This window comes from Pseudomyrmex gracilis, unplaced genomic scaffold (genome assembly GCF_002006095.1).
Source record: "Pseudomyrmex gracilis isolate BER0280 unplaced genomic scaffold, ASM200609v1 scaffold_128, whole genome shotgun sequence".
In the NCBI taxonomy this organism is placed as follows: Eukaryota; Metazoa; Arthropoda; class Insecta; order Hymenoptera; family Formicidae; genus Pseudomyrmex; species Pseudomyrmex gracilis.
Genome location: NW_018020712.1, coordinates 412,838 through 426,454, shown reverse-complemented (window position 1 = coordinate 426,454; position 13,617 = coordinate 412,838). Strand labels below are relative to the sequence as shown.

Below are 13,617 nucleotides of genomic sequence, written 5' to 3'. Positions count from 1 at the left end.
CACAATTCACACGCGACAGCAGCAGCAGCAGCAGCAGCAGCAAGAAAGTCCATAGCGTGGGCGTTCTATTCCCGTGACTTGTTATTTTCGAGAGTGCTCAAAAATCGACGGCGAGACTTTGACACGAGTGTCGATTATGGACAGGCTCGTCGTCATTAGACTGATTACCCATCCGTAAGATCTAACGTGTGAAAGGAGGCGCGCGCAATCGCCCACGTCCTCTCCTCGCGCGCTCTTCTCTCTTTTCCACTTTGACGTTTACTATACGGATCTTTAATGGAACAGAATGGAAAGGAATAGAGGCGGGTTCTCTTGTATAGAGCGCGGGGACGAGACCTTCGGCTTTCTTCGCCTGCGTACTCCAATTTCCTCGCGCGGGACTTCATTTATTACGCGCTACGTTGCCAGAAGCAGCGAGAGAAGAAGAGAGCAACCAGGGGTTATTATTGCTAACGGCTCCGCGACTAAGCTTCCGCATCTTCGCTCCGTTTATAGAACGCAATTATCGCTGTCGTTAGCAGTAATGGCAAGAACGATATTTTTCCCCTCACGTATATTTTTTTTAATTGAAGACATATTACACGATAGAAGCTTCGTACACATTTTATAACTGGTATAAATGTAAGATGCTGCGGAAATAGACTCTCGAAATTGGTCGTGAAATACGCAGAGATCGAGGAAAGCAGAAAATTCGAGGATTTTACGTACGTATGTCGTTCGAACTTGATTACACATGCGTTTATAGTTGTGGGATTGACGTAGGGGGAGAACGGGGTCACGGCGCTCAGCGGGTCGGACCGATTACTAGAATTAAAGTACTTAGTTACAAGAATTCTAGAGATTATATTATAATTTTTGTCTAGTGTTTTACACAAGGTGACAATTTAGGATTTAGTTGAAAGTAAGTGGTTATTACTTTGTGTAACAAATTGACCAAACGAAATAAATAAAACACCATTTTTTGTCGAGCGGAACTTGTCAAATTTTATTGCCGTAATTATGAGACAATTATATAATATTTTAATAAATTCAAATACACGTTATTAAAAAGAGAAACAAAAATTTGCTTGCGCAAATGTAATTAAAGGTATATATATTTTCAAAATGTCGTCCATCGGAATTTGCACAGAATTGAATGTAAAAAAATATTATTTATGTTGAATAATATTTTTCAAAGTTTTTGAAAACGCGGCTGCAAATTCCGATGAACAACATTTTGAAAACACATACCATTAGTAACGCGCAAGCAAATGTTTGTCTCTTTTTTTAATAATGTAATATTTAAATTATTAAAATATATATTTCATTACTTATGATAATAAAATTTGACAAGATTTTTTATTTTACAAAATAGCGTTTTATTCATCTCGTTCTCGGTCTACTCGTTACGAAGTAATAATCATTTACTTTCAAATAAATCCTAATTGTCACTCTGTGTGAAATTTATCTAAAATAATGTGGTATCATGCGTACATGAGTAATTAAAAAAAAAAAAAAGGATTCGATGAAAAATCAATTTAACACGAAGACATTAAATTTTCTCGAGTGATCGAGTCATTTACCTCGTTTTTCCTTAATCTTTTATTCGTTTACCCGTAGCAGATTGAAGGAGATTTACTTCGCTTATGGTGAATTTCGAGAAAAAGAAAGAAAGAGAACGTACCAAACCCGTGTCACTCATCACGTTCCCGACGACCGAGTCGTGGCTCTTGACAATGATTAAGCCATCCAGAGTCTGCGTCAGCTGAGAAGACGAGCATTCTTCGATGTCGGCATGCCGGTCGCTTATCATCTCCAACGGGTCGGTGTCACCCGGCAAAATCCACGCGTAATCACCGCCGTGCATTCCGAGCTTCCAGGCCTACAACGAAAAATAACATATTTCGCAAGAGAAGGGCTTATCTCTCGAACGGTATATAACTTTTTGTTGTTTTAAAATTTCAGACTGAATTTATATTCGAGATTCTCTCTCACATGCGCTTCAACATGGACCTAGTTTACACCGATCGCTTAATATACGCGTATCATATAAAAATGGTACGTGTATCAAACACATTTCTAACAGTGTAAACATCAGAATTTTTCACATTGAAAAAATTACATTTTATTTGATTCACTTACCACAAAAATGCAAACTAGGCCATAACGTAACCAAGAATTCTTGCAATGCGAGAGATTGTGTATTGTTGTGGGACCGACGCGTCCCAGAGATAAACGTTTTTCGTTTCCTTTTACTCGGAATGCTGATTGTTTATCAATAAAAGAATTACAGGTTTGAATGTGAAAACGGGTAACGAGCGAACGATACTGGAAAGCAGAGGAGAAAGTCCGCATCCGTCGGCAAGAGAAAACGTTCGCAAAGATAACGCGCTCGAATACACACTTTGTATCGCTGACTAATACGCGTAGAACTCTCAATAGTAGAATAATAATAGTAAAAATATTAAGTGCAACAACATAAACGTAAATAAAAACAGAAATAACAAAAATTATAGATCTAAAATAAATGAGACTATAGCTAGTAAACTGTTTGAATGTCTAAGATTTATAAAAATTTTTTGTAAGAACTGAAATTTATACTTTAGATTCGAATATATTCTTACATAACGTAACTAAGAATTCTCACGAGTGTATTGTTGTGGGACCGACACACGTCCCAGAGAGATAAACGTTTTTCGTTTTCTCTTATTCGGAGCGCAGATTGTTTATCAATAAAAAAGAATAAAAAAAAAATAAATAAAACCTGACCATAGAAAGAAAATAAATATAATAATAGATAATATTGAAGTAATTAAAATTTTATTGCGTAGATAATATTCTCAATCTTTATTAAATTTTTTTATTGATAAAAAATCAAATTTATAAATCTCTTTTATAAAAGTCAATTTTTTTTATTTAATCAACTAAACTGGAAATACGAAAATGCTGCGAATGTTGAAATCACTATTTAGTATAATGAGCATTGAAATTCTGGTGCGGAATCAATACTTCGCTTTTAGCAAAAATGTTAAACATTACAGTCTAAAAGAACATGTTGCTGCGGTTCATCGCGGTCGAACAATAGACACGAGCTCACAATGCCGCGCCGATAGCGCGACGTTATCGCGATCGATCGCATTCGCTTCTATTCGTGACTAGGTTCAAAACGACGCCGACGAGATACGCAAACGCATCGTTTCACTTATCGATCGCTTCATTTTTCGCATCGCTTCGATTTATCGTGAGACAGTTACTAACAGAATTAAGTTGTAATTATCTCGGACGACCAGATTCGGAAAATCTTAGCGACATTTTCCGTTCCGGGAAAGGTCAACGGCGATTCCGGCGGGAAATATTTATGACGATCGCGTAACGAGGCTGAATGTTCCGGTGTAATGAGAAATGACGTCGAGAAGAGGGTTGTTCGCGCGTACCCTCCGGGTTGTCTTTGTAAATTATGTCCCGTCATGTGTCTCCTTCGTCTTTCCGTGCCCCTTTACCTTCCGGAACGTTCTCTACTCTCGCTCGCGTCTTCCGCTCTAGAATTCTCTTTCGGTTCAGTCGCAGCTTTAACGGTTGGCAGCTTTGCCGGACCTGCACTTTGAGCATTGTAACATCTGCCTAGGGCGTTTTATATCGCCTCCTCGATTTGCCGGTCAAGTTAGCGAGGGTGAAGTAGATAGATCGTTTTTACGAAATATACTCGGATCTGGCAATTCGGTCGACGTCTTTTTCTCCCGGCGATTGTTCCACTCGTGCAATCGATTTATTTTCTTACGAGAGACACACGCGATAATCTATGATCGCGATGAAATATGTTTGCTCCGTATAAAAAACACGCATATGTAAGAAATATAATAATTTATTTTGCGATAAAAGTAGGAAAAAAAATCATATTTTATAAAACAATAAACAGAAATTGTCGGAAAAAAGACGCGCCCTTGTATCATTGGATGTCTCTCTGCGAAACTTTTCGGGATCTTCCCCGTACATACCTTCCGTACGGGGTTAGATAACCGTTACTCGAAATGAGAACTCGACGAAGTCAAGAGTGAGGAAACGTATCAGTTCTTAGAGAGAATCTAAAAGGAAACCTAGAGTGAATCGAGTGCATTCTCGTAAATCAGGTTGCCGCGCGTTTCTTTACAGGCGTAACAGCTAGTGCACTAAAAGTGGTAATAAAAAGTTGTTACTCGGTGCGCAAAAGGCCACGCTGGCGCACTTAATGGCGAGGGATTATTTGTAGCCCGGCGCCGAGACCAGAGAAAGAAGATGGTTGCACGCTTCCGCTTTAAGTAAACTACGACTTTCCGATATACAATGTTAACACACGTGCGCGTGAACGCAACACGGAAAAGGATAACACAACGCGTGTAATCGTGAAAATAAAAAAAAATACAAAAAAAAAAACTAACGGAGTTTCTATCTTCGGACGTTTCCGTTATTTTTGTCGCGATGAAGCTTTGCACGTTTCAACTAATTGATCGAAGACAATCGGTTTTAACTGCATCAATTATTGACTATTGCGGGCACGTGCAGTATTTGCTTATTCGAAGCGAACGATTCGTTCGATGCGGTTTCGATGTCTCGTTACAGTATTTTATCCGAAACGGAATATTAAAGCAAAACGCGAGCCAAAACACAAGGTGTTCCGGTGAATATAAAACCAATACGGACGTGTATGTCGATTCTTTTATTTGAATCTTTTTCATTTACTGTTGTACACAAAATCAGAAAACAGACGGCACACACAAAACCAGTCATTGAATATAGAATTAATACGGAATGTGATGTTCATTGGCAAGGTACAAAAATTTTAAGCGCCAGAAGTTATTTTATTTTATAGTTCCTTTATTTTTATTAAAGGATCATTTCCCGAGAGAAAAAGTTTCTCGAGATGCTCCGTATTAAAATGCAAGAAACTTCTATCATTATTACGTCCGAAACACTGAGAAACCGAAGATCACATTTCTCTTTGGTAGAAAAAATCAAAGTTACGTTTTTTAAAAACATGCGACTACAGTAAAGTCACGTGATGTTTTTCTCTCCCTGTCACGTGACCTTACTTTAGTCACGTTTTTAAAGACACGTGATAAAAGTAATGTCACGTGTTGTTTTTCCAAAATATTGCATATCAAAATTGAACGCTAGAAAAGTGCATTCTTTAAAAAACGTCTCAAAAGAAACCCATTGTGAAATGTTTTTAAGTTTCCAATTTTTAGAAGACACTTTTGTTCCTGAAAGTACAAACAAGTCCGTGCAAATTACAACAAAACTGCGTTGGAATTTTGTAAAAATTGTAATTATACAAAAAGTTATGAATTTTTAAACAAAAGCTTTTTGTCAAAAAAAATGATTAGGATCTTCTTTAAACGCTTGTATCTTTAAAACTACTGGAGATTTTTTCAATCTGTTTCTTTTGGTCGACGCAGAATTGTTCAACATTTGATTAAAAAAAAAGAAATTGAAAAATATTGCTTTTTGCGAAACTATTCAAACTTAAAGTCGCATGGATCTCACAGACTCGGTCTAGACAACTCGTAGATCATTTTTTTATGTCTGGCACTGAAGGGTTAAATAATTATTGTCGCACTGGGAAACTTCCTTGTGTTTGTCTTGCATAATTTGCGCAACTTGTCATTTCACCTTGTACCGTCCGGGGTATTTGTATGTTGGCTCTGTGTGAAGATTGTTTGGTACATATTGCAAACTTGTGGTGTGGATTCGGTTGTCTCTGGTGTTTTACTGGGACGGAGTTACGTTTTGCACTGTGATCAACCTACTAATTGCTACTTCAATTATCATTGGTAAGACATTATTTATTTATTGGTTATTTTTTAGATGTTTTGTATATACTAAATCAAATAAAAAAATCGAAACTTCTGTATAGGTTTTATATTCAATAAAAAACACATATATTTTGTGTTTCGTCTCAATGTTCTGTTTCATCTTCTCGCGAGCTTGTTTAATTTTTAGTGTTGTATCCGTTAATTTTCCGAGAAAACTTGTCGTTCAATATATAGAATAATAGATTTGCGGCGGGCCGCAATTCAACGTATGTCGTTTCTCGGCTTAGTCCATTTCTACGGTGATTGATAGAGGAAGATTTGTTCACCCGCGAAAATCGAGCGCTCGTTACGTACGCGTCATCACCAAAATATCGATACGGAGTAAAAACAAAACAAAAGGGAGTAGAACTAGAAAATTGCGCGCGAGGAAAAAAGCCATATATTTTTTTGTTATCTTACAGTCACTGCAAAGAAATACAAAAGAGAGAGAGAAAGGAGGGAAGAGAGCACGAGAGGAAAATATTAGTTCTTTCTCTGCAAAAATTCGCATCTAATATATCGATCGGTGGCGCACAATGATTGTATCATAAATAACGCGAGTTATAAAAGCGCACAATATGATCTTTTTGCTATAGCTTATATAAATAAAAAGATGTTATCTATCTATCATCTTCCATACGAAATATTGATATTTCGCTTCGTTGTGTGTCCGTACATATCTGCTTCTCATTTCGCGATACTATTGTGCCGACGCTTGCACAGACGCTTCACGGTAACAAGAACAATGCCTATATTCCGTGTAACCGGAATAAAAAAAACGGCGCGAGCGCGTGATCCGGCGCGGAATATTAATAAATGTCGCGAAAACGTAACGACGACCCGAACGAGTCGTTTAGAGGGAAGCGTCGCGCGGAATTGATCAAATTCGCAAACGCTGACAATCGCGTTATTGAATCGCGCGCGCCGTTATGTGACATCGTTCAAGATCAAGTCGGTCCGTCCCGAAATGCGCGCACCCGGAAATTCGTTATCGCGCGTCGTTTATGTAATTGACCGATAAGAGCGAGAGAGCGATGTCAGGATCGCGTTTCTCCCCAAGAAAACTTTCCATTTGCAGGAAAACAGATGCGACGCGTCAATTTATCACACGCGAGCGGAAAAATATCCTGTAATCTAACGTTAACGTCAAACGTTTCGTAATTTCTGATTTGAACGCACGCGTTTTTCGTTCACGCAAGATATAAGTAAAAGAAAATATTTATCTCTCACATCAAAGATTATATATCGTCTGAAACTACCCTTGTGTTTGACGCTGAAATTTTGCGTGGGAGTGATCGTGACGGGTGAAGAGAAATAGGTACATGGACATTTAAGGTGTCACGTGTTTCATATGTAAGATGTCATGTACGTTACGTGCTGGCTCGAGTTAACTTGTAAGGCAAACCGATATACTTCAATGCAAATGTACATGCTGGACGCTGACGTTGGCACACACGATCGCATTGTAATACAATGGGGCTGTCCTTCGACTATGTGGCGCAGTACACGATATCTGCTAAATGAGAACGAGGGTCAACGCGACTTACAACGAGAGCACGAGCAGAGAGAAAAGAGCAGAATAATTACGTACGCGTTAAATGCACAGAATGAAATTACGCGGTTATTAGAAAATTGGTTGAGATAATTTTATGAACAAAAAACTTTCGGAATGACAATTCTAAAATTCATGTAGGATGCTGCTTTGCATTACATATTTATAAATCACCCATTTAACCCTCCAATAAAGTGTAAAAAATCTCAATGCGAAACACCGTTGAAAATGCGAAAAAGACACCGAATTTCAGAATTGTTATTCAATTCGAATTTTCCATATGTATTAATTTAGGCGCATTAAAGATATATATATATATATATATATATATTGTACACATACATCGAGCGTATGGCTGTACAATTCTATTTCTTGAATTTATTTGTAACTTTGCAAATAATTTTGTAAATTGTGAGTGTTGCGAATCCACCAATGGATTCTACATAATATAATGCCATAATAAATCTGCGTAAAAATATAACATAGTGTGCAATAAACGAGCATACGAGTGTTATTGCTATATGAGGGGAGAGGGACGAGTTTTGAATATCTCTAGATATACGAGTTAATCTAGCGCAGGAACGCAGCTGTGAAAACATCGTGGATGATCCTGGAAAATGAACCGTAAAATCCTGGAACACTAAACAGCACGATTTAAAGCATCGCACGCAAAGTAAACGTGGGCGAAGGAAAAAAGAGCAAGAGAAAGAGAGAGAGAGGAGGTCGGACGTAAAAGTGAAAAGGGAGAGAACGCGGAGAAACTTATTGCAACTTTGGTAATTTGTGGCAGGTTGTGCAAGCAGCACGTATATTCCGGGAGTTGCGAACGAACCGACTGCAATTTCAACTCGATGCTTGCCGTGTGATGTGCACGCAGAGAAATTAGATAACCGGAAATTTAATAGCAAAAATGATACAGTCCGCTAGACCCTCTCAAAGATAGATATTTTACGGCGAAATTTAGCGTTTCCCTTTTCCTCTTCCCTCTCCCCTTTTGTGTTTCAATTAGCGCCACAAAGTGGCAATTAAGAAGGTATAATGAAAACATATTGAAATGGTCACCCATGAACAAAGTGAAACAAACAACGATATCCAACTGTCCAGTGTAATTTATTGCGCAATTGAATGCAACACAATATGTAATAATTAATTTATATTTTTTTTCAATATTTTGCGTTATTTCAAACTAAGAATTAGAGTCAAACTATGAGCCTATATATGGTGGATGTGAGCGCAAGTATAAATATATTTTATAGAAGGGAGGAGGAAATATGTGAAATTGCGTATTTCACATATTCGTGATGCAAACTAAGCATCTTATGTGAATTTTCGAATTAAATTAAATTTTAATTCGAATTAAATTAAATTTAAATTCGAATTAAATTTTAATTCAAATTCCGATGTGTGTTACGTGATTAATTTACACGTTTAAGAAAATTTAGAAAATATATTTATTTTTACACGGACATTCGGCAGAATCTATCGACTCTAATTCTTAGTTTGGAATTTTCACGAGCAGTTAAAATTGTTGTAATTATTTTGTATTATTTTTATTGTTAAACATTATTTTTCTATTCTCAGGCATTTTCCACTTGACTTTTGAGGTTTAACGGCTCTCTTTAGCTATTTTTTTTTTTCTATTTAACTAAATCGATAAGATTCGTCATACGTATCAGTGATAAATTGTACAACTGCGCCAACCGAGTTGTATATTGCGCGAGCAAGAAATTGCAGTTATAAAGAGTCCCAAGAGGAGAAAACAGTTATTACGTACGAACACAATAACAAGAGAACAAAAGAGAAGCGCTACTCGTTTATGAAACTTTCACCATTTTCTTAATGTTCGCCTAAGTAGAGTGATAGCAACTTTACGAAATTCTTATTTGCTCTCCCTCTCCCGTTTGAAAGTTAAGACAATCTCTTAACGTTCCGTATTTCGTGCTTACACGGCATTTGCGCACTTTTCGCAATTTAATAACGATTACTTCGGCGAAGTTTCTCACGTAAAAGCCGGCGTTATCATTGATTCGCTCGCGGTGAGGTTTTTCTTCGCGAGTGATGTGAGTTAAGTAGCGCGAGCGCGACCTGCAACACCACGATAGAGTTTCCATTCCCCCGATTGATAACATCAATCCGTTTGTTTGCTTACGTATATTCCGCTTCCTAATCTGCATGCTCATCACTATGCGACCGAGTGCACACTTCGAAACTCGCACGACAAACAAGACTCCGAAAGCCCCTGCAAACCATTCGGTCTCAAATTACAAAAACCAGCGGAGGAGAAGGAGAGGGTAAACTCTGGCGTTCCACTTTGGCGTATCGCGCGCGCGTGTATGTGTGTGTGTGTGCGCAAGCACATATTTGCTACACCTCCGATGTCCGAGCATCTGTTTTATTTCTTTTAAATAGATACACTTGATACGCGCTAGAGCTGTTTTATTCGCGCGAAAGAAAAATAGAAGAAAAACCAAAATTCTGCTGCACAACACACGTATATGCGTTACAACCGGACGTGTCACGCGTGTGCGAAAAATAGAAAATTGTTTCATGGTTTTTGTTTTACGGGTGCGCGCGCGCGTGATAGAGCTCCGTTGAAAATTTCATGACGCCGCGCCGTCCAAATGGAGCATTGAAGCGTTCCGGTTTTTTCACTCTAATTTTGTAGGCGCTTGCGAAAAAAAACCATCGTCAAACTGCTTCCATGTCCGAGCGCTCGTAAAATCCAAGAAATGATGCAGGTATTGTTGAGCTTCTCTCTCTCTCTCTCTCTCTCTCTCTCTCTCTTTCTCTCTCTCTTGCGAAGTTCGAAGGAAACTGTTGATATACTGCATGTCGACGAAAATGAGAGCACGGGGAATGAATTCTTATAGCCGAGCAGATATCGCTACATATGATAAATGTTGGCTATTTTTTTGTTCAAAAATTCATCGCGTTGTTTTCATGCTTGTCGTCTCATTCGAAAATATTTTCGAGCACTTTAAATTCGTTGAACACTTCGAACTACACTCGCTTCTCTTCTGCTTCGGAAATTCGACAATTTTGTCGTTAAAGAAAGTTACCGAAGTTTATAAAAGAATTTCATTGAGCAATTTCATTGAGAACGTGCTTATAAAAGTGCATTTTACTCCATTCCCCGTCCTAATGCTAATAAAAGAGGAGATAATGGAGATAACGCAGCTAATAAGGATAATAATTAATAAGGATAATTGGGCACAATAACGTTCTCCCGAAGGTATATAATCTGAAAGAGCTGAACTTTTAAAATGAATTTCGCAGTCAGTTAGGCGCGCAACAAAGCGCAAAGTTTTTGCGAATGTTACCGTCTCCGAGCTCTTTATTCTGTTTCGCTGCTCTTCGGACTGTGTTTCGGACAAAACCTTTGAGAATTCTGCTCGCAGGAAATCACCTAAATAGATTTCTTCGAATTGACGGTAAGTTCGGAGATGAATGAACAGAGTCGATCTGATCTCATTGAAATCACACACACACACACACGAGTTATGAGGGTTACGCTAAAAGCGTCATTAATTACCCCTCCCTTGAAGACGTGGTCACGACGTCATTCTTTAGTTAGACTTTCACCGACGCGACATTCTGTCTTTATTAACGCCTGACAGATCTCATTAATTTAGATTAAGAAACACGTTTAATTGAAAAAAAATATTTTCCAACTATACAGACTCGCGCGAGTTGTATATTTTTTTCTTCCGCTCTCTCTTTTATTAGAATTGTTTTTTTTTCTCGCAACTTACCTCGCAGAAAACACGACGCGCCAATTGCGGAGAGAAACTTCCGATGATAATCCTGGTGTCCAGGTCCTGCAATTAAAAAAGCGACAAGAAGTGATTCGTACGTCCTTCATATATATTGCAAAAGGGTTGTCAAAGTTTCAGTTCAATAAAATGTCGCACGACCGCGTTTAACGCTGATTGCAATCATTGACTCTGATGAAGGGAAAGAGAGAGAGAGAGAGAGAGAGAGAGGGAGCGCGCGGGGCAATTGCACGCTTAAAACTTGTATTCGCAGTTCGTTCCGCGTTAAATTAAATTTTTACCCTCCGTGCTGTCTCTCGGCTTGAATTAAATATCAACAAACAATTTGCGTTCAAGTTGTCATCAAGCTATTGCCGGCGAGTGTGTCTCGACCGTTTCCGCGCGCGAATACACGTAAAATTAGGTTAATTCGCACACGTTAATGCCGTGCGCGAGTGCAAATTTAATTCCGATTCGTCCGTATCGGGGGCCAATCGATATTGTACGGCGCGTTCGCTTCGCGAAAACGAAGTTTGCATTTCAAAGGAGACGAATTACGGTCGAGAAACCGCCGGACTAACCATCACCATCTCGCGCACAACCCTGGTTTTCCTAAAATTGCGCGCGCGATCGTTACAAATCTCTGTCGTCGTCGAGCTGCAAAGAAAAGAAGAAAAAGAAATGTGTGTTGACGGGAGGTTTCGAGCGAGGAGAAGTTTACCTTCAAAGTTCGCAGTTGTTCCTTGTAATCGTTCTCGGCGAACGTGATGGTGGCGGTGCACGTGATATTCGCCTGTTCCAGTTCCTGGACCAAATCGTTTACCGCCTGTAACAGAGAGATGCGTCATACTTGCGACGTGAAACACATGTAGTTGCGAGAGCGATATGTGCCATTTGTTCGTCCCGCCCTAAATAGGGCGAAACAAGAATCTCATATGTCATCCTGACGAATATCCATCGTGTGTTGCGACAACGAACGATGCGGTTCCGCTTTGTTATTCGAGAAAAGGACCGTCTCGACGTCGTTCGTTTTGTAATTGCGGCCGTGAGTGGTCTCGTTTGTATCACGCCAATTAAATCGGCGACGCGTAATCTCTGCACAAATTTTCTCGTAACGCCGAAGCGCGCGCATATGTATGAGACGCGCGCGCGTATGTGAGTATTTCGCTCTGTCGCATCGCGGTCGCTTGTGCACGTGTCCAACAGCATCAACGAACCGTTTATTTCGCAAGTAGTTTAAGCCTAGTTAGGAAACAATATGAATTTTAACGAGATGCGGATGTAAACTGCGACGCGGTGGGCGTCGTCGTTTTCCCCCGGCATTTCCGTGACTCGCGCTCTTTACCGCCGCTTTCGAAACAAACAATTTCCGTTGTGCAAGCTTCGTTAAAAATGTATACAAAATCAATTTTGTTTAAATAGAAAATAATTTTATTTAAAAACAAAAAAAAACAAAAAAAAAGAACGTCATCTCGCAGTTGTCACGAATGAAGTTGCGCAATTTGTTCGCGTTAAACAGAAAAATTGTAGCGCAGCGTGAAAATAACAAAACAAACGCAACAATAAAATCGTATTTTATTCTTATATTGTTATTTTATTTGGCGTTTTTTAAAAATTGATACGGTGACGTAGTAGTTTTATTTTATATAATTATCGTTATCGTATTTGTTTTTTGTTTGTTTCGAATTTCCGGATGCGATGATGCGCAGTGCGTCTCTCTTACAATGTAATGACAGAAATTGACCGAGAGTCAATCGGAATGTGATATAGAACGGCGGGATACTTTGGTTGACGCGGCGTTGCGCGCGGATACACAAATCGAAAGTTAATTAAAGCCGACATAACGGAAACTTGACTGTGCACAGAGACCGCACGTCACACCGTGCACAAACGAACTCTCCGCGGTGTAGCTCGCAATTAAATACGCGGTTATACGCAAAGCGAGACAGAGAGATAAATATTATGTATAAAGCGGAAAATGTGTGTGCGTTATCTCTTTCTCTCGTTTTATATATATATATATCGCGCATTATCGTCCGTATACCTACTCATACATATGCGCGCTCTCGACGTTATTTCGGCTATTGAATTCCACTTCACTTGATCTCGATCTCTTTACCGTAAAAAGCAATGAATAATAGGCGTTATATAGAAGTGAGTATTTTTGATCCCCGGATTTTCAATTCGCGATTAAACGTCAAGCACAATCCGCATAACGTTCCACGCGCGAAAGATCTTTATCACACACAGTGTGATCGTAATTTTTCGATTATTCAATGGATTATTAATGTTTTATAATCCGACACTTGAACGTTCTTTGTTCGTTCTATTGTTCAAAATTAAACCGACGCGTAATGCAAATTCCACCTGTAGTTTCACTAGTTTCATACTCTTATATGTATTGGATCGTTAAATATGAGACTTGAAACCCACCCACACATGTAGGTATATTTTATTTATATTTTTATTTATATAATATATTATATATATTATATATTATATAATA

At 38.7% G+C, this 13,617-nt stretch overlaps 1 protein-coding gene across 3 annotated transcripts in view; it reads right to left on the bottom strand.

Annotated features, from left to right (window-relative positions):
* LOC109856631 (gamma-aminobutyric acid type B receptor subunit 1) overlaps positions 1-13,617 on the bottom strand; it is a 75,838-nt gene that overhangs the window by 29,148 nt on the left and 33,073 nt on the right. For all 3 annotated transcript variants that reach the window (XM_020432132.1, XM_020432131.1, XM_020432133.1), the window contains exons 4-6: positions 11,833-11,937; positions 11,112-11,177; positions 1,664-1,861 (exon numbers count right to left, since the gene is read on the bottom strand). In XM_020432132.1, coding sequence (XP_020287721.1) covers positions 1,664-1,861; positions 11,112-11,177; positions 11,833-11,937 — 369 coding nt within the window. The remainder of the gene's footprint in view (positions 1-1,663; positions 1,862-11,111; positions 11,178-11,832; positions 11,938-13,617) is intronic.